General features: G+C 40.9%; 1 protein-coding gene across 1 annotated transcript in view; it reads right to left on the reverse strand.

Annotated features, from left to right (window-relative positions):
• Positions 1–10,910: 10,910 nt before the first annotated feature.
• The window catches only part of LOC311046321 (uncharacterized protein), a 29,888-nt gene continuing 17,747 nt past the window's right edge, over positions 10,911–23,051 (reverse strand). The window contains exons 7-8 of the mRNA XM_084058553.1: positions 16,528–16,632; positions 10,911–13,480 (exon numbers count right to left, since the gene is read on the reverse strand). Of these exons, the coding sequence (XP_083914679.1) occupies positions 12,552–13,480; positions 16,528–16,632 (1,034 nt within the window). The 3' untranslated portion in view covers positions 10,911–12,551. The remainder of the gene's footprint in view (positions 13,481–16,527; positions 16,633–23,051) is intronic.

Genomic DNA, 23,051 nt, shown 5'->3' on the forward strand with positions numbered 1-23,051 from the left:
TTTAGGCTTGTCATTCAGGATGGGAAATAATAAAGATATCCTTTTGAGGAGAAGTAGAACTTAGAAGTCACAATTGAAGTTGAACATGAGGGAGAGGGTCCCTCTACAGCAGGGGTCTTCAACAGGGTGTCCGGGACCCCTAGGGGGTCCCCCAAATCTTTGTGTGATAAGATTTTTTTTTTACAGTAACCACTTGAATCCTAGTATCCCTTTTCTGAGGAAAACTTTAGCCAAAAATAGCAGATCTACAAGCTCACACTTGTGAGCTTGTAGATCGGCTATTTTTGGAGTTATAGGTGTGTAGAGGGAAAAAAGAGCAGCAAAAGTTTATCTGAAACACAATTTTATACAATATAGAGGGGGTCCCTGCTTCATCTCTCTCTCAACTAGGGGTCCTTGGCCTGAAAACACTGAAGACCCCTGCTCTACAGGGAATTATTTGATATCTGGCTGCACGGACAGACACAATAATCACAGCTGCCATTAATTAGTGCTGTTCAGAGTTGATTGCCTAGTGGTCAAATTGGGGTCAACGAGCCATCGTTAACTTGCTTTGAAGTTGGGCTGTAAGTTGCGCAGCACTCTCACTCTCTCTCCCTCTAGCAGCAGCTCGCACTGCCCTGAGACAGAGAGAGAATACTTCTCCATACGGCGGTGTTTTACCAAGATTTTTCTTGTTTTCTGCACTATGCCTTGTAATCCGCGGACGGCTTTGAAATCCACGGATGGCCTTCAAATCCGCGCTAATTTCCGCGATCGCGGAATCGCGGATTCCTGGGGGGACTAAATTATATATTTTTGATAACGCTTTCCATATTCTAAATGACGCTTCGCATGGGGTCGGCCGCTGCCTCATGAAACTCTGAAGTTCTCATATCCATGTGTCTAACTGTGGGGTAGTGGACCATTTTTCCACTCACCCCCTTGACCTCCTGAGGTAGTGGACCATTTTTCCACTCACCCCCTTGACCCCCTGAGGTAGTGGACCATTTTTCCACTCACCCCCTTGGCCTCCTGAGGTAGTGGACCATTTTTCCACTCACCCCCCTTGACCCCCTGAGGTAGTGGACCATTTTCCCACTCACCTCCCTTAACCTCCTGAGGTAGTGGACCATTTTTCCACTCACCTCCCTTAACCTCCTGAGGTAGTGGACCATTTTTCCACTCACCTCCCTTAATCTCCTGAGGTAGTGGACCATTTTCCACTCACCTCCCTTGACCTCCTAACTGGGTTGGCCTAACTGGGTTGTAAGGCCAGCTAGTCGTCCTTGTATATGTGATCCGTGATTAACTGGTTTGTAAGGCCAGCTAATCGCCCTGGTCTATGTGATCCGCCGCCCCACGGATTTCCGGTGGAAATACGTAAAAACTCAAGAACATTTTCTAGTAATCTCTTCTCTTCTTCCTGTTTCCAGGATTGATCGCCAAGGACTTGGTTGCGTCTCCATCTTCTTTGCTCAGCCTTTCTGACTGGTCATACAATACTGGCGGTGGTGATGCATCCCGCCGCCCCATGAGGAGGATGTTTACTGTCACGGGATCGGCTGCACCGGGTTCGGATTTGTGGTGTTTAGAATTATGTTCACCGGTCTCCCATGAGAATTAGCAGCTCTCTATGGACACTGGTCGGCTGAGCAGCTCTGCATGGGCTAGGGAGACGCATCGTCCTGTGCAGAGCCCGCATTGGGCTCCGTCCTCGAGATCTCCCGTGTACGCGGTCGGCCGCATTTCCATCTCAAACCATTCTTCCAAACCTTGTTGCTGTCCGATGGAACTGTTGATATCGCTGTCAGTGCCTCCGGGTCGTCTGGTGGGACCGCCGCCTGGGCCTGGAGTCTCTTCTTCTGCCGGACGGATAGGAACTATGTCCGAATAGGAACTATGTCCGGAACTAAGTCTGGAACGGGCATGTCACCAGCCAGCGTTCCGTTCCGGAGAGTAACTCACGCTTTTTGAGGTGCTTGTGATCCCGACGGTTATCTTTATGTATGGAGATCTGGGCAGAGGTTGCTGATGTCAGACTCCGTACATATGGCTCGTTTAGGTCTCTATGACGACTTGGCAGGTCGATTGTCTCCATCTATGGGGATCTCCATATATAGGCTAGTGCTGGCAGATATGCCCTGAATGTTTTCTACAGGCCTTTTACTTGTAACAGAGTATTTCTTGACTATTGTATTGCTACTTATTCAGTACTTTTTCTACCACTGTGCCACAGTAGAGTTCTCAACGGGCCTTAAAATTGTTGCAGAAAGTATCCACCTGTTTCCTAGGCTTTCACTGTGTTCCACTTCCTGTCTTTTGATCCAATGAAATCCAATGAAACCGGTCAGATGACTAATCCAATGAAATCCGACAGGAAGTGGAAAACACAAGCCTAGGAAACAGGTGGATAAACCAAAGGTCTCACCAGAGTTCAGGCATGCAGGAGATGGTGTGAAGTTGAACCCCAGAGCATGATGGGTATTGGAGTCTTCTGTGAATTCCACATTAGGAATCTTAAAGGGTTCAAGAAAGCCTGGAAGAGAGGAACATTAATGGGTGTTGATCAAAGTAGTAATAAAAATAAAATGCAGTCCTCCCTTGCACACTCAGCTGGTGTGCAATATGACGTACCATAGTATCCTGCTTTGGTAATAGCCTCGTTGAGTCTCTTATGTTGTTGCATACACACACCTACAATAGAAACACACAATGAGGGAAATGTTTGATTGTTTTGCATCAATCTATACAACTTGCTAGCACCGCGGGTGGGATTTCTTCACACTAACATTTAGCTACCGGCACTTGTTAAAGGGGCTACACCATGAATTTAGCTTTTTTTTTAATTATTATTATAATTTTTTTTTAACACTCAGTCATTCATCTTCGTTTCATGGATTTTCTGAATGGTCGTGTCTGAACAGGCCATTTCAGATTCCCCCCATGCTTACGTAAGCATGGGGAGCTCATTCTAATATTCCCGCCCCCTCATTTTCAGTCTCCACCTTGCGACCTAGGCAGTTGAAGGCATCATTTAAGCCTATTATTAATATTATTATTTGGATAAAGTAGTACAACCATTAAAACCTACCATAATAGGCTCTATTCACAGCAGCCATATTATGAAGACATTCACAGGTGTTACCAATGACACTAATGAAGGCTCTGTTCCATTTAGTGTAGCACAGTGGTTTCCACAACCCCCATAACTCTTGAGAGTGTACAAATGGAACCAAACGGACCCTTACGGGTCCGTTTGGTTCCATTTGTACACTCTCAGAGTTACACACCTGTAAGGGGCCATTTGGAAGCCCATGAGGGTCCCTGGACCCCAACTGTAGACCCACTGGTGTTTCCAGTGGGCCAACATGCACAATATGAGCACCCTGACTCTGTTTGACCAGAATGGAACAGAGCCTTCATTAGTATCATTGGTAACACCTGTGAATGTCTTCATAATATGGCTGCGGTGAATAGAGCCTATTATACAACGTTTTTATCATGATCTGACAATGTCAGTGTGGGTTCATTCCCGACAGCCGCTGCTGCTGTGTGCCTCACAGACAGTGCGCTGCAGTTATCTGATAGATCAGCCTATTCTTCGTACCATGGTGTTGCGCGTTGAAAGTATCAGACCTACAAGCTCACAACACGTTGCAACGCGCCACGTTGTGAGCTTGTATGTCTGATATTTTCGATACGCAACAATACCACCATATACGGCGAAGCACAAATTAAGCTACACAGCTGTGTCACCTAATCAGCGCTGCATATGGGTGGTTCGCTCGACAGAACCGGGGTCCCAAAGTGATGATTTTGAATTGAATCAATTGACGATTATAAAACCAGTCAAAACCTGAATGAACTCGTATGGGTCGTGAATATAATTTAAGCAAGCCCAGTCACTGTCTGTCTGCAATGGATAAAGTGGCGAAAGTTGGTGACACATTGCAGGCAACTAAGGAAAGTAATCAACCTCCCTTGCGCCATCATTTATGTACTGTATATAACATTAACAAAACAAAACAAAACAAAAGCTGTATGTTTTGCATATCAAGGTTGAATGAGATGTAAAGCCCACACCATATATTCATTTGTATATACTAATAATAACTTTTCAGTCAGCCTGTGGCATGTTTCCCCAATAGGCTCTATTCACAGCAGCCATATTATGAAGACATTCACAGGTGTTACCAATGATACTAATGAAGGCTCTGTTCCATTCTGGTCAAACAGAGTCAGGTCAGGGTGCTGATAGAGTGTTTCCAGTGGGCCAACATGCACACTGTTACACCAGTGGGTCTGCAGTTGGGGTCATGGGCTTCCAAATGGCTCCTTACAGGTGTGTAACTCTGAGAGTGTACAAATGGGACCAAATGGACCCGTAAGAATACGCCCCCCCTCTCCCCCTCCCCCCCACAGGCACCGAGGAATGTGGGAGACAGTGGGACCTCATCTCGGAGCATGAGGGAGAGGTTTCAAAATGTGTCTATAGTCTTCATAACATTATATTTGAGTTTAGTTGAATAAAGTTCGCACTGGGTCCAATAGTTAAAACTATAAATAGAACGTCAATTCTACTACAGAATGATAAACACATGCTGTAAACGCTGGCTCAAAACAATGTCTCATGTCTGTAACAAAGGGAGAGAAAAAAAAAGATGCCGTTGCTATGAAACCAGGACGCTAAATGCACAGCAACAAGGACTTCCTTACTGTTAGGGGCGAAAGGCGGGCCGTATTGTAATGAGGGCGGGGTAAAGCGGTGGGGAGGGCGGGATGAGGTGATGATTGACAGACAAAATTCCTCAGTAGCGCCCCTCGGCCCAAAAGAGGACGTTTTGGTATTGCAGCTGAAAAGGCTTGGAATGACAGATTATGAAAAAGATATCCATGTGTTTTAGGCTTAAACCTGTATAAAATGTATTAAGCCAATATTTATATAAAATATATATATATATTTTTAATTCATGGTGTAGCCCCTTTAATATTTGATTGAAAAAACAAAGATGGCATACTGTACCTGTTTGATTCTGGTCATACACCATCCCAGTGGATGGATTTATGAACTGCTCCAACAACTTCACATTCTGTGGGATGAGGAATATGATTTTGGTTAAAAGCCTACTGTTAGAACAGGAAGGAAAACCATAAAGTGTACACAGACTCATCGCACTGCATGTTCCTTGTTCATACTAGGACGAAGCGCTATGGACTTTTTTTGGAAACATTTTACCTATAATGACATGCCCAAAAACATGGATGCCAGGGTTAATGTGGTTAAAAAACAACCGTGGTATCAAAAGAATGACAGTAACATGGATTGCAATAATTGTAATATTAACAGACCTGAGGGTGGATAAGGATGCTTGGATCCCTGCAAATTGGACACGGGTTCTCGCAGATTTGGCAAAAACCTTTTATTCTTTTGAAGCAATCATTGCGTGTCTTCTGTGGGTGGATGCCTCCTTTGGGGTTTATCTGACTGGTTCCATAGCACTCAATAGATTCTATGTTAGGGGGGAAAATGGGGGTCATTGGGAGTCCAGAAAAAAAGAAGAGAGTCCAGAGATCACGTGCCAATTTTTGTGAGGTTTAGACAAAATCTGATAAAGGAGCACGCAAATAAAAGTAGAGTAAGAGTAGTATGCCAAATTTTGTGATTGGTTTGCTTTAGCATAGTATTAGTATCATTACGATGATCATCATCAGCATCATCATCAATCAATCAATCAATCAATCAACACGGTAGATTCATTGAAGAAACATTAGGTGCAGCAATTAATTTATATATAATACATTTACTAATTCATTAATTAAAGAGAGAAGCAGAATAACCCATTATATTATATTAGCCCTACAACAGCACATAATTAAAGATTGAAAGAAAAACAGACAGATCATGGAACTTACTGAGGTCCAGCTGGTCTTCAGGTTCTTGTTTAACAGAAGCGGTCCTCGCTGGTTCTGGAGAACTCATCTTCACCTGCAGGCTGGACTCCACACACTGGTCTGGAATGGAGGAACAGAATTAGACTTTGATGTGATGTTATGTCTCAAGGACAGGACAATGACCTAATATATTATGTACATGCCAAGCTTCAAGAGATGTTAAACTTTGGTAGAACCTTAGATTTGATAATTGTCACTACCAAACGTTCCCTTTCATGCCCATATATGGAGATCTCTGTATATGTCAGTCCGTGTCCCTTTTATGCCCATATATGGAGATCCCTGATGTCATGAGTATATGCCCATATGTGGGCATGCCCCCTTTTGTGCTCATATGGAGCTGACTGATATGTTTTCTGATACCATGACGACACATTGAGGTTAGACAACACACTCCATATGTGGGCACGGCTGCATTGGGAACTCCTTAGGCTATATGGTTATGGCTGAGACATGGTGACATGAGCGAGGTCCTTATTGTGTGTTAGAGTTGATTATAGATTGTTTCCTCTCTCAGAATCACAGCTGATCAAAAACATTTGGAGCTAAAGCCTCGAATGCCAGTGACGTCACTGGTGCATTTAAACAAAACGCAAGCCGGGATCCACGTGTGTGTGTGTGTGTGTGTGTGTGTGTGTGTGTGTGTGTGTGTGTGTGTGTGTGTGTGTGTGTGTGTTGGGGCTTTTTTTTTACCTAGGAGAGTGGCACACCTGGTCTTCCTATGTAGTAATGTCATTGTTGAAACATAAGCCTCCTCTTCTTGTTCCTTTTTAATGTGTAGAGGTTGTGGTTCCTCCTGGACCAGACTGGGGCTCCTCTCCCCATGCTGTGGAGGTTGTGGTTCCTCCTGGACCAGACTGGGGCCCCTCTCCCCATGCTGTGGAGGTTGTGGTTCCTCCTGGACCAGACTGGGGCTCCTCTCCCCATGCTGTGGAGGTTGTGATTCCACCTGGGCCAGACTGGGGCTCCTCTCCTCATGTCCAGATGAAACCTCTTCACACACAGACGAGAGGAGTTGAGAAGTGGTAGCATCAGCAGAACTATAATAATAATAGCAAGACATCTCATGTCTACCAGCTTGCTATCTGTTTTTTTCTGATTTGTCTCGCAGAATCTGGCAACACTGCTAGTGGCTCCCCATTGGCTTAGATATGTTGCTTATTTCTCTCACAAAATCTGGCAACACTGCCATAGAGGCGAGAGGCGTGTCTAATACCATAGCTTGGGAGTTAAGAGCATAGATATAGAAACCTAGATACCTCATTGGCCTCTGCAGTTCATTGGAGCGACCTGTATCACAATACCTTTGTATTGCTTCCGCCCTCAGTCGCGTGCGTCACAGAAGGGGAGGTTCAGCAGGCCTCTGATTGGCCTACCGAACGTCCCCTTCTGTGACGCACGCGACCAAGGGCAGAAGCTGGTGCGCGCCCGAGATAAAGACGCCTCAGAGCCGGAGGAGACGTCTACCTTTATATGTATATGGTTAAGAGTACGGGAAAGTATCCCCATTAGCTTAAAGGGCAGTCAATGATTAGACCCTCCAGAAATATGCGATTATGCGATCGCAGAATTTACCGCATAATCAGCGAAATGGCGCATAATTATGCGGGAGTAACGTTTTTTCAAAAAGGCTGCATCGCATAATATGCGCATCACATGGCATAATATGTGAATTGCATAATGTGCTTCGCATCGCATATTTCGCAACTTTTCACATATTTAGCATTTTCCGCAACTTTTCGCATATCGCATATTTCATATATTGCCGCATATTTCACAACTTTCCGCATATTTCTCAACTTCCCGCAATTTCACCGCATATAATTGCAAAAAAAACTGCATGTTTCATCGCAAAATCAAGGATTTTAGCCCGCATAATCAAGAGTTTTAGCCCGCATAATCAAAGATTTTTGCCCGCGTTTTTTCTGGAGGGTCTAAATGATGAAAAAGTGTCTAGAAAGTGTCAGTCTCTTCTTAGACCAGCGTGCTTTGCAAGCTGGTAATAAACTAATGAACTACTTGAAATCTACATAGGCTTTGTGAAAGTAGTGAAGCTACCAACACGCTACTAGCAAATGTAGTTTGTGTTGAACATAATGTAAAACATGTTTACAAACCTGCAGTGTGTAGATAATCAATGTCCATATCAAAATCCATTTCCAGCAGGTTGTTTTGTCTCTCCAGCAGAGTTTCTAGTGTCTCAATCTCTCTCTGGAAGAGGTTGAACATGAACTCTGCAGCCACACTGAGGCACTCCAACACAAACACTCCGACATTAAGCTTCACACAACAAACATCAACACCACGCTGTTTCTCCAAAACACACAATATCTCCTCTCCCACCGACGTCATGTGTTCATTTATCGACAGCCGTACAGACTCTGTTTGACACATTTTACCTCCTTTATGAGACATTTAGACACGTTATCATATATAATGCTGACAACACGCACTTGTACTGTCGAAGTGGTTCAAGCATGCGCAGTAATGGATGGATCCTTATATAGCTCTAATAGTCCAGACGCTGTTGGCTTTCGCCCCCTGGTGGAGGAGGTATGTAACTGTCACCATAGATATATAATAGACGGGTTTCATGTTTGTAAACATTGAGAGGATATGACCGCGCAGAGGAGGGGGAAGCCTATAGAGGGCGCCATTACCCGCAGCAGCTCTGGTCAAATGTCCATTCATAAAAGAAATGATCTTCACCGGGTTTAATGAAAGTAAATTAAACTATGCAGTTTGTAATACCTTGTTTACTCAATAAAAATGATTTGTCGAAAGTTGGATCTGTTTGTATATAATAGCAGCATTATGCCTATTATGCCTATAATAGCAGAATTATGGCTATCTAACTCCCGAACACAACAACAGAGTGAACGGCGCTCGTTTTCGTTTCCCCCGAGCATGCGCAGATTGCGCATTCTGCTCTGTGATGACGTCGCGCGGAAATCCGTCTATACAGGGTGTAAATCAAAGAATGGTGACTGACTTTGATTTTGAATATTTTGAATATTTTATTAGGCAAAAGAATGTAAAACAGCACATTTACATTTAAAATACTTTGTCTAACAGGTCCGTTCATAAAAGTCCTTGCGGACTTGTTTCCAATGAGGGCCTTGGTATTCAATTCATAGACATATATAGTGGCACCACAGTTCAAATATCATTACACAAAGAAATAAAAAAATAAAAAAAACAGCAAAAAAATTATATATATATATATATATATATATATATATACATACATACACATACACATACATATATACATATATACATATATACACATATACATACATACACACATACATACATATATATATATACATATATACATATATATATATATACACACATACATATATACATATATACATACATACATACAACACTATGTACAGCCAATGGAATAAAAAAAAAGGGGGGAAAGATATGTACAAGAACAGGGGGGGGGGGGTCGGCTGTCTAACGGGAAAATGGTACTACCTCCTCTTTTGGCCTCCTGAAAGGTGATTTTTTAAGGCTCTTTTAAATGAGCCCAGCGAACTGCATTTTTTGAGGGATGGGGTTAGACCATTCCAAACCTGGGTGGCAGTGCTGTAGAAGGAGAATTTGCCCATGTTTGTTTTATGGGTGGGTGGTACCAAATTGTTGTTTGCACTCCCTCTGGTATTGTGACTGTGGGTGTCACTAACCTTTTGGAGGTATTTACTCAGATATGCGGGAATAGGGGGCATATCGGGCAAATTTTCATTTACAATTTTGAACGCCAGTCCCATTTTTAGTTGTTTAACCCTGTCTTCCACCCTGAGCCAGCCTAGGCTGGCAAAATGGGTGGGAGAAAGGTGGGTCATGGGCCCCAATCCGAGGAGTAGCCGAATCAGTTTGTTTTGGGAGGTTTGAAGTTTAGTCTTCAGTGACACTGAGGTGTTGGAGTACCAGGAGGTGCTAGCATAGTCAAAATGTGGTTGAATCAGGGCCCCTGAGAGGGTCCTGAGGGCCTGAGGGTTGACAAAAGAGGAAACTCTGCCCATAAATTTGGTTCTCTGGTTTACTATTTTGACCACCTTTGTCCCCATGCTTTCACCTGACAGGTATTTGTCGAGAATACAACCCAAATAGGTAATCTCTTCTTTGCTAGAGATAATTGTGCCATCGACTTTGACCTTGAAATCATTTACATCCATCTGTCTGAGGGAATGTTTGGTCCCAAAGAGAATGGATTCAGTTTTCCCAAGGTGTAGTGACAGTTTGTTATCAGTAAGCCAAGTACGGATTTTTGAGAGTTCGGAGCTGAGCGCCTCCTCAACTTGCAGCTTGTCCTCTCCCGAGATCAGGAGTGCCGAGTCATCAGCGAACAGGAACAATTTGCAGTTACAGGCAGCATTCATGTCGTTAATGTATAAAAGGAACAGTAACGGCCCTAGAATGCTGCCCTGAGGAACCCCACAGCTCACCGGGAGGGAAGAGGACATGGTTCCGTTGATGTCAACCACTTGTTCTCTTCCCTCCAGGTAGGATCTCATCCAGTTTAGTGATGTGCAGTCAAAACCAATCGCCCTCAGCTTATCAAGTAAAATTGAATGGTTTACAGTGTCGAACGCTTTTTGGAGGTCCAACATGACCATGCCGCAGTATTTGCCCGCGTCTACCTCACGTTTGATGTAGTCGGTCAAATACAGCAGGCATGTGTCAGTGGAATGGGAGGTTCTGAAGCCCGATTGGAATTCAAACAACAGTTTATGCTCGCTGAGGTAGCTGTTGATTTGTTCTTGAATTATTCGCTCTACAACCTTTGAGATGGAACAAAGGATGGAAACAGGCCTATAGTTGCCAGGTTCTAATTTGCTTCCTTTTTTATGCAGAGGGATAACTCTTGCCATAACTCTTACTGACAGCCATGAGGCAAGATAACTTGGCACTTCAGTAAAAACAAAAACATAAATTTTCATTTAATTGTGTATGTTTTTATTTTGTATTAATAGAAAAATAGAATATTTCAGCAACAACAGGAAGTAAGCATATTACAAATTCAAGGTTATTATAGCAGGATCACCAAGTAAGGTTTCATTTACATCTCTGACTGAACAGGTGTTCATTGTGCAAAAGGCACGTGCAGTCCTACCCGTGGCAATGAGGCAGCAATATTCCAACAACCCTGCAAACAGTAAATTCAATTATGTATTCCCCTTTGATGTTATGCAGAATACACACATAACTTTCATGAATATGGACAGTTGACATACACAATTCCTTTAAGGGGAATGGAGTAGACCATCAGCCAGTTAACCGCGGACATACATTATTAGTTTCAGTTGTGTGAATCTGCAGATGTTAAAAACATTTTTTATAATGAGAGTGAATATCTTAGTTACACCAACAACACTTTTGTGAAGCTAGCCTAGCTAAACTACTGTATATTCCACAGTTTACTACTTTAAGAATAATGTAACTTGATCATTTTTTTTTTTTTTTTACGAATAGCTTGTTAAAAGCTACATCACTGCAATTTCAGTGGCACATCAACATGAAATAGTGCAACAGATGTGAGTTTTGAGTCCAACACTAACTGGCACCCAGCATTTCTTCAGCTTTTACACACAATGTGTACAAGCTGCTGACTGAATCTGGGCGAGTTTATAACAATTGCAATTGTTAGAGTGTTAGAGTTAAAAGTGTTCAAGGCAGAAACACAGGAACCAAAAAGACAAAACATGTTTTTCTTTCTCTTCTTGTTCTGGGAAGACACAGGCTTAGCTAGGGGAGCGCACAAACGGCAAATAAAATATGCAATCACAAATGTGATCTGCTGTGGCGAGCCCTGATGGCAATTAGTTAATCAAACTAAATGATCATGTCATCTGTCTCACCGACACACATATGTGCCATGATACACAGCAAACATCTACTCAAATCTAGAAGCTAATCAGCACTTTATTGCATGCATACATTCATGACTAGAATAATGAATATGCGTTGTCCAAGTCCTGACAAATCTAGACAGACACTGATGCTCATAATCTTGTTCTACCAGTAACATATAAACAGACATTTCCATACACAAGATCATACACAAGATAATGGAGATGAATAGAATGAATGAATGAGATATCATGTCTTAAGTATGGTGTCTTCTTTGAGAAAACAAAATACAAAAATAATGTTTATGTTCAACTAAAAGTATGAATCCTCATATCTTAAGAGAAAATCATTTGCTAAAAATTAGAGATGCAATATTATGAAATGTTGGTATCAGATTAATGCATGGTCCGATACTGATTACATTACATTTATATTGATCATTGCTTAATTGGCTCATTGCTAATTTATTTAAATGATTTTGCTGGTGAAAGTTACAAATGCATTGCATACGGTGTGTGATATGGCTTACCATAACACAATAACCATTGTTTTGTTCATTGTATGGACATCAGTAAGAACTTCAGGTTTACAATCCAAATTTGTGCAACAGTGGAATGCTCCTTCCTAGTCTGTGTGAAGGGAGAGAGCGAGCGTGTGTGTGTATGAATATGATTTTTTTTAATACTTATATTAAGAATCTGCCGATACCGATATGTGACCAATTATATTGTGCATCTTTACCAATAATGTAACTAAATGTTCTTTCCCCCTTTATGGGTCTTCATATGTGTATTCAGATTACCCATCTGACCAAAGCCTTTGCTACAAACTGTACACGTAAAGGGTTTTTCCCCTGTATGAGTTCTCATGTGTGTATTTAGTTGACCCATGTGAACACAACCTTGGCCACACACTGAACAACTAAAGGGCTTTTCCCCTGTATGAGTCCTCATATGTTGTTTGAGATGGCCCATGTGAACACAGCCTTTGCCACACACAGCACAAGTAAAAGGCCTTTCCCCCGTGTGGATCATCATGTGCGTCTTCAGATGTCCCGTTCGATTAAACATTTTACCACAAACCGTACAATTAAACAGCTTCTCGCCCGTATGAGTCATCGTGTGCCTGTTCAGATGTCCCCTCCGTTTGAAGGTTTTCCCACAAAATGTACAACTGTAACTTTTCTTCTCCGCGTGACTCCTCATGGAGTGAGTTGGTTTTGATGATTTCAGGTCCTGGGACGGCTTGTTGCTCAAAGAGATGTGTTGTGATTCCGCATGTTGTGTCTTGTGGGATTTCAGTGTGTTTGACCCTGACTGATCTTCCCTGGCGTCCTCCCAATCGTCACGGTCTTCAGTGTCAGATTCAGAACAGTGTGAAGAGAGGAGCTGCTCGTCACTAGTCGCTTGCGATGCTACCCAGTTCTTTACATACGCTTGTGTTTTCATGTGTTCAGTTGAGGTGCTGGCTACAGGCTCCGTGTCTCCGTTTTTATCGTCATCTTCACTTTTCACTGCTGGTAACGTCGATGTTGACCCGTCAGCCTCGTCTGGTCTTTGAAGTAGCTCCTCCTGCTCCTCTTTAATCCGTGGAGGTTCTGGTTCCTCCTGGACCAGACTGGGTCTCCACTTCTGCATTTCAGGGGAAACCGCCTCTTTACACACAGGGAGGTGCAGGAAGACTAGGCAAAAGAGACGAGAAATGTCTTAACTTCACATTCTTCCATACAGTATTTCCTCCGTTTTATAGCTGTGTAATATTTTCAACCCATTGAGACTAGTGTTTAACACCGGGATTCCCGGGATGCGGGAATCCCGGGAATTCGGGGTTTTTTACCATCCCGGGAATTCACTTCGGTTCCCGGGCTTCCCGTTTTTTTTTTTTCTTGTTAGAAATTAATACTAATTAGTAGAAAGCCCCATCTACAGCGTGGAGGAATTACTATTATAATTAGGCAAGTTACTTGCCGCGTTGCCGACCAGGGCAGGGTCCCATCGTCCCGTTGTGAACCAATATGGGACGCACTGAATGAATGTAACAGTAATGAACAAAATAAAACACAAGTGGCCGTGATGCCCCATGCCTGCCCTGCACAGTGCGCACACTGATTTCACTGTTTCCTCTGCTGTCAATATGGTAGACACCAGTTGACTAGTTCAGATTCAACATCATCAAGTGAAACGCTGCATAAACAGTAGGCCTAGGTAGGTTTGATCGAGCCTATATTCCAGCTTAAAATGCGCACAGGCCAAGCAATGCTTTTGATAGAGAGAGAGGACAGACCGGAGAGCTGAAGAGAGAGAGAGCAAGAGAGAGAGAGAGAGAGAGAGAGAGAGAGAGAGAGAGAGAGAGAGAGAGAGAGAGAGAGAGAATTAGACCGATGTGGTCCGATTGTTTTATCATCATTAATGTAGCCTACCCTACCAGTACCTACACTTGCATTTTAGAACGTTCAAACTACCATTTTACTAGAACTACCCAGTAGAACAAGTGAACTGCACAACAGCTGTCTGTCTCATTGATTGTCAGTGCTGGCAGCGCATGCATGTGCACATCAAAATCACACTACAAAACCCCACATTTGATCAACAACAAAATATAGATTAATAGACAACATACAGCCAACATCCCAAAATGGAGTCTTATAATATCCAGCAAGTAGCCTAATATAAATGAATAACTGCAAAGAAATGACAAGTTTAGGCTATCAAATCAATATCTTACAAAAGTAGAGAAAAGCTGTGACCTCACCGGCGCTCTGATGGACAATAAATACATATTCCTTTTGCAAATTCTCTTGTCAATAATGATACAATGGAACGTTTCTTTTAGCAGCTAGAGTTTGACATTGTTTGAGTGCGTTTTGAGCGCAGCTCCTCGTTAAGTTAATTGTCTTCACCCGCTGCGCAACAGGGCAGATCTCCGCCAGGGCAGGGCACTATAGGCTATTATATTTATATATTATATGTATATGATTTAAAAAAATCAAATTAAGTCATTATTAGTGCAAGTTCATGGACACAATAGGGACATTTGGGCACCTCGGTGTAAAATTGGCTATTTAAGTATATAAATGCATTTTAGTGGGCACTTTTTTTTTTTACCCTTTAACGGGAATTCCCGGGAAGCCCGGGAAAAGGTCTGAAAATTCCCGGGAATTAAAATTAGCTATTTCCCGGAAAATGTTAAACCCTAATTGAGACCTGAAGCCCATTCTACATGTCTCCTAAATCCCAACAGTTTTCTATATCAGTGGTGCTCAATCTTTTTCATGTCAAGGACCCCCAAAATTATATGTATTTGGCCACAGAACCCGATCAAAAAATGTTGTTCCAGGGACCCCCCAGAAGCAAAGATTTGAGTTAAAAATGTGCGCTTTAAAAATATATATATTGAAAGATTTGCACACATTTTCAAAAATAGCAGATCTACAAGCTCATAGCGCAGCACTCGGTGCCACGCTATGAGCTTGTATATCTGCTATTTTTGAATAGCCCAAAGTGTAAAATAATGCTTTTTAGCTCAAATCTAAAAATGACACAGTTCCAGGTCTTAATGGGTTAAGAATATGTTTGTGCACCTGTCAGTCACAATCCATGATCAGGACTTTATCTACTCAACTTGATTACTACTTGATTTTATCCTCAAATCACTCAAACCACTTTGGATGGACTGACTATTGTTAATGCCACCTAAATCTAGCTTGGGTGTTAAATTCATAAACTGCAGTAGAACATTTATACATCCTAGCGCAGTAGAAAATATATACACATATTTTAATATGCAAGTAGAGGATCATAGCTACTAGTATCGCTCAACACACACACACACACACACACACACACACACACACACACACACACACACACACACACACACTTCTGAAACTTAACTTCGACTGACTATTCTTCCCCTTCAATAATATCAATTGGTATTGTATTTTATATCGTTATCATGTATTAGTCACCTTTACAATGAGGTACAACTTTTTAAGATTGTGCAATTGTGGAATGAGCAACACAGCTAAATGTGTGGGTAGTGCCCCCAAAGATTTGCCAAAATCCCCCAACATGCTTCTGTTGGTAATCGCTCTCGTTTTGAGCGACCTGCCGGTGCACACCTGCTGGTAGGTGTGTGACTGGCACCTGAGCATGGGTCCTGCAACTTGTGTTGAGTTTGTGTATGCTCCAAGCAGCAACACTGTCCCATGGAAAGATGCCACCTTTGTCCCAACATATGCCACCTTTGTCCGTTCAGGATAAGGCCCGTGCAATAGGCTGTATGCACAGCAGCCACATTGGGAATGAATTGGGCCCCTTCCTTACTTCCTTCACAGGTGTTACCAATAATACTAATTAAGGCTCCGTTCCATTTAGTGTGGCACAGTGGTCATCTTATTTTTAATGACCCCCATAACTCTGAGAGTTACACACCCACCATAAGGGTCCATTTGGGAACCAAAATGGTGTTTTTAGTGAGCCAACATGCACAATAAATGCACAAATCCTAACCTGAATGTTTTTATAATTGTAAACTTATCTCTAAAAAATGTTTTTTTAACCATAAAACAACCATTTGTCTTGTGAGGACCAGGAAAACGGTCCTCACAATGTATATTTCTTCAAATTATACTATACTTGGTCCTCGCAAGTACACACACACACACACACACACACACACACACCTGTTTTATACTTTGTCGCACACAGTACAAACCAGATGTCTCACCAGAGTTCAGACATGGAGGTGGTGGTGTGAAGTTGAACCCCACAGCATGATGGGTATTGGAGTCTTCTGTGAATTCCACATTAGGAAACTTAAAGGGTAGAAAACCTGGAATAGAGGAACAATAATGGGTATTGATCAGTGGTGGAATGTAACTACGTACATTTACTCAAGCACTGAAGGCTAATTAAGTAGCATTTTTTAGGTACTTTTACTTTACTCAAGTATTGAAAATGTTCAACACTTTATACTTCTACTCCACTACATCTCAGAGGTAGCTTGCAGATCTTCTATTTTGAGAAATATTTGAGTACTTTAACTTTTGGTACTTTAAATATGTAATGACATCATCAATGTGTGTTTATCACTTATGCTTCACTTGACATGCAGTTTAGTTTTTCACCTCTTTTTGGAAGCTGTCATTGTAAACCATGAAAAGAAGGATACATCTTCAACACTTAAATTGGGGTCCAATGACATTTTTTATTGCATTGTTGTTGATTTATTTATTTTTTTGTCTGTGTCCATACTGTATGAACTTTGTTCATGTGAAGCAGTTTCTTTCTTCTTATTTATTAAGATGATAAAACAGGGTTCCCACACATTTTTAACAATGAATTTTCAAAACTTTTCCATAACTTTTCCAAAGTATTTTACCCCATTTCCAGGACTATAGAAATCATACAGTGCAACAATGAGCCTCTTAAACCAGTGTGCCATCAATGCCCCAAGACGGACTCGAGCGAAGATGTCACGTGACATAGATGAAAATGACATTACATCATAATATAAAAACTAAAATTCTAGAAAAACAGTTATATACAATTGATATAGTTTACATGACGTCACATTCTCTTTCTATCATAGTATAAATGATGAATAACACCAAATTGAAATACCTCAAGGTAAAATAAATGTATATATATATATTTTTACATTTAACACTTAAAAACTACTTGTTGAGGTTTTAAAACTAGAAAACAAAAGAGCTGGGATATGTCTCCAAAAGACGAGTCCTAATGGAAACTTCTGTTGACAGGAGCAGTATAAATATCCATGATATTTTTACTTGTCTACCCAACTCCCTGACAACAGTGAAGCACTTCCATCACTGTGATGGCCACTGTGACCACACCGCCCACTTCACACTGGGTGTGATTTTCTAATATATATATATATATTCATATTTGTATTATCGGTTATCGGTATCGGTCTTGAGAAGCAGGAACGGGTCCGCTGCTAAGGTGTGAGCGAGTAATACACAGCATTCTGGCCAGGCAAAGAGCGGACACATGCCTGTCTCGCTGGTCGCTGGGCACCAGCTGAGAACAGACAGGCACGGGGGAGAAATGGAGAAAAATGCCTTGATGGACTCCCGCAGCTTTTTTCCCATTATTATAACTATTACTAGTTGACTGTTTTCCTCTGGAATCACGTGATATGTAGAATCAAATATGCCATGTCATGGGGTCTTTAAGTGTATTTTGATGCCAATAATTTTGTATTTTTCCTCAAGTAAAATCTTGAAAACAGACCTTTTATTTATTGTATTATTGCTACTTTTACTTTAATAAAACATCATTTAGTATTTTTCCATTGACAATTGACACCACTGGCATCAATCGAGGTAGTAAAGACACAATGCAGTAGCCAACATAGACCACTGTGAAAAGATGAACTTATACCAACAGATAATATACAAAACAATCTGAGCATGAAATACAGAACATGACAAAATAGACCGGCTGCCCACAGCAAGTCCATATTTACAGTACACTAAGCTAGTGTGCAATATCACATAGGCTAATGGGGGAGACTAAGGTACAGTGGTTAGCACTTGAGAATGGCAGTAATACCATCTGAGTGCCTCTGTGGTGCCACAGAGGCGCCACTACTACTTGGTGGTGCCGCATTTGACACCTTTTTTTAAGGTGTAGTGTGGCTGAACGGCCACCAAGTGGCACATGTGAGTCCATGAACTCTACAGTACAGTATTAGCAACAGGGGAAGGGTGAATGCATTTAAAGTTAATGTTATTTTTATTTTTTGTAAACATAGAAAATAAGGGAATGAGTCCTTAGGATGAATTGAAAGTAGCAATTATTTCTTTAAACACAACTGTGTTTCATGGTGGAAGAAGTGCACAGACATTTTACTTAAGTAAAAGTAGCAATACCACAATATAAAAATACTCTATTTTATATTTACTTATTTTTAAATATACTTACCAAAAGCTAATGTTCTACAATGTTTGAAAGTAGCCGATCTAGCTTGTAGATCGGCTATTTTCAAATGGCTGTGGTATAACATAGGGCTAAAGTGGTTAATATGTATGTTTTATTATATAACAATTTATATCTGCAGAGTAACTAAAGTTTTCAAATAATTGTAGTAGTGGAGTAAAAGTACACTATTTGCCTTTGCAGGCGTTGTGGAGTAGAAGTGAAAGTGCACTAATACTCCAGTACAGTAAAAAGAAAACACTTCATCATTTTCCCCAAGATTCTATGGAACCCAAGCAGGATTCGTACCCGGTCCTCTCACCTTTGAGAAACATCTGACTAACCGCTATACTATCAGTTCAGTTGATAAAATAGCTGTATGTGATGACAAGACACTACACACAGAATGGGGCATCTAACTTCCAGCTGAACCAGTGCTATGTTACTTGAGTAAAAGTACAAAGGTATTGGCATCAAAATATACTTAAAGTACCAAAAGCTAATGTTCTACAATGTTTGAAAGTAGCCGATCTAGCTTGTAGATCGGCTATTTTCAAATGGCTGTGGCATAAAATAGGGCTAAAGTGGTTAATATGTATGTTTTATTATATAAAAATGTATATCTGCAAAGTAACTAAAGTTTTCAAATAATTGTAGTAGTGGAGTAAAAGTACACTATTTGCCTTTGCAGGTGTAGTGGAGTAGAAGTGAAAGTGCACTAATACTCCTGTACAGTAAAAAGAAAACACTTCATCATTTTCCCCAAGGTTCTATGGAACCCAAGCGGGATTCGTACCCGGTCCTCTCACCTTTGAGAAACATCTTCTGTTTCTTTAAACACAACTGTGTTTCATGGTGGAAGAAGTACACAGACATTTTACCTAAGTAAAAGTAGCAATACCACAATATAAAAATACTCTATTACAACTAAAAGGCCTGTGTTCAAAATGTTACTTAGCCTAACTAGTAACTAAAGTTTTCAAATAATTGTAGTGGAGTAAAAGTACAATATTTGCCTCTGCAGATGTAGTGGAGTAGAAGTAAAAGTACAGTAATACTCCAGTAAAGTAAAAAACACCTCAACATTATTCATTAATTTCTAGGCGCCCCAACCTGGAATCAAACCCTACTCTGTAAATTGTAAGGCCAACCTCTACTCCACTACACTACTGGTTCAGTGATAAGTTTGTGGGGTTAGGACGTTTGTCGTTCTCTATGTTCTGTGCACTACTCCTTGGAAAGTCAGAGATAAAAAGCTTGCAGCTCCCAAAGCTGCTATTGTCTGAGAGCAGTAACTAGTAACTATAGTAGTCAACTAAAAGCATTATAAACTACTGTCCGGCACAATTATATTGTTTTAGAATGTGAAACAGAGTTAAATGAACAGGAGAGTATAATGTACTAACTAACTAAGGACCCCAATTTAAACAAGCCATATGGCTTTCTTATTCCTATTTAGCAGCCAGCTTCCTATTTAGTCGACCTTGGATTTGAACTGTACTTTCATGTGCTCTTTGTCTGCAAACTTCTAAATAAAGTATTCAATCAATCAAAACACTTTTCATGGTTGGAAAAACAGAGAGAGAATGAGAGTTTTCATCTGAAGAATTGCTGGGATCCACAGAAAATCTCTGCTATCAGTCTGTCTGTCAACGACATGCAAATTAACTGGTTTAGCACCTTGGCCAGGGTCTTTTGTTCGTCTCTAGCCACACTTCATTGTCATCACAATAGACTTAGAGCCCAGGAGTTTGCCCTCCCCCCCCACACACACACACACAAGCACACTTTTTCAATTGCAGTTTGTTTTCATTTGATTTTAAGTGGATTTGCTAGTTTCGTTTTTAGTTTGTGAAAAGGCTTAGTTTTAGTTGAGTTTTTAAATTAGTTTCAGTGTTAATTTTAGTTGTATTATTGTAAGGGTAGTCGGGGGCAATATTCAACAAGCTCAGAATAGTGAAAATGGCAGATCTACAAGCTCACAACACGTTGCATTGCTACAACTGCTGTTGTCATCGGCTGTGTGGAGACAGAAATGAAAACTGATTCAGATTTTTTGCTTAATCATTCTGAATCAGCTTTGCTTAATCATTCATCAAAAGTTATGAAAGCTCTAATGAAGGAACGGGACTCAACTGACGTTGACAGAGAAGCATCAGAAAGATTCATCAGACTTACAAACATCCCATCAGAGAGAATTTGATGCATTTGGGGTTGACCTTAAAAATGCAGTCGATGCCCAGTTAGTAGGCCTACTGAAGACAGAGAGAAAAACTCTAAAAATGTAATGAAAACAAAGTGCAATTGAAAACATGTAGTCAAACAAAAATACAAATGTGTGCGTGTGTGAGGATAAAATCTCTGTTGATTTATCTCTGAGAGGGTAGCCTAAAAATGTATGTATCCACTAGTAAAGTTACTCTGGTTTGGTAACAAAATGTAAAGTGCGTTATAAATAAAATCCATTATTATTATTACTCTCAGAAAGTAGCAGCTTTGGGAGCTGCAAGCTTTTTATCTGACTTTCCAAGGAGTAGTGCACAGAACATAGAGAACGAGGCACGTCCTGACCCCACAGACATATCACTGTTCCAGTAGTGTAGCGGTGTAGAGAGTGGTCTTACAAGTTACAGAGCAGGGTTTGATTCCAGATTAGGGTGCCTAGAACTTACATGTGCATAATGTTGAGGTGTTTTTTTTACTTTACTGGACTGTACTTTTACTTCTACTCCACTACATCTGCAGAGGCAAATATTGTACTTTCACTCCACTACAATTATTTGAAATCTTTAGTTACTTTGCAGATATAAATTGTTATATCATAAAACATACATATTAACCACTTTAGCCCTATTTTATACCACAGCCATTTGAAAATAGCCGTTCTACAAGGTAGATCGGCTACTTTAAAACATTTTAGTGCTTTTGGTACTTTAAGTATATTTTGATGCCAATACCGTTGTACTTTTACTCAAGTAACATTGCACTGTTACAGCTGGAAGTGTAACTACACCTGCAAAGGCAAATAGTGTACTTTTACTCCACTACTACAATTATTTGAAAACTTCAGTTACTTTGCAGATATAAATTGTTATATAATAAAACATACATATTAACCACTTTAGCCCTATTTTATGCCACAGCCATTTGAAAATAGCCGATCTACAAGCTAGATCGGCTACTTTCAAACATTGTAGAACTTTAGCTTTTGGTAAGTATATTTAAAAATAAGTAAATATAAAAATAGAGTATTTTTATATTGTGGTATAGCTACTTTTACTTAAGTAAAATGTCTGTGCACTTCTTCCACCATGAAACACAGTTGTGTTTAAAGAAATAATTGCTACTTTCAAAGCCCACTGAGTGCAATTTACCAAAATACATCTTGATAATATAACCCATACAATTATTTGTTTCACTTCTCAACAAGTTCAGCTTCAATTGCAGACTCTGTTGACTGGAAGCAGCCCTGTCTCAAATAGACACAACATGCCTGTGTCTGGGCATTAGTTGCTCTCTACCGCCATCTAGTGGCACCACAGAGAAAAAAGCGGTACCGCAAAAGTAGGTGGTACCAGAGAGGCGCCAGAGGGGTGCCACCCCTGACATTCTGAAGGTACAACCACTGTAGGAATGGGTGAGGCTGGCTTAGGTGATGATAATGACTACACTTTTATTGATGACTGTGCATCCTTCAATAGTGACTATATCTGGGAGGTAGGTAAAATGACCAGTCAAATGGAAGCCTGCAGTAGTGATCCCAATTTTGAAACCAGGAAAAGACCCATCGTGTCCATCACCTTATCGACCGATAGCATTAACATCTGTTCTGTGTATGATAATGGAAAGAATGTTCACACGTAGACCGGTGTATTTGTTTAAGCAACCTTTGTTTTGGTCTCCTGTTCACTTCTGTTTTCTCGCTGAGCCTGAAGATGATTTTTTCTGTTGGCTTCCAAGTGAGCATGTGTACAGGTATGTAGGTTTGTTTAACCCATTTAGATCATCCAAATAGCACAGAAAGGCCATAACAGGGACTCACACATCAGGGAGAATTTGGACATAAGAAAATAAATATAGATATATATTCAGATTATAATAACAGTACACATTGTTTGTCTATAAAAAGGGTTTGTAGGAGAAATCATCACTTAGGCCATTTGGTTGCATGGTGTTGAGTTGATAAATCCAAAACATTTCTCTCTGAGATAGCAATTTGGGGAGGTTACCCCCTCTAGGGGTAGTAACCACTTGTTCAATCCCTACAAAGCGCAAAGATGAGGGTGAACCATGCTTTGCCTCAAG

Source organism: Gymnoscopelus microlampas, assembly GCF_963454915.1.
Source record: "Gymnoscopelus microlampas genome assembly, chromosome: 5".
Lineage (NCBI taxonomy): Eukaryota > Metazoa > Chordata > Actinopteri > Myctophiformes > Myctophidae > Gymnoscopelus > Gymnoscopelus microlampas.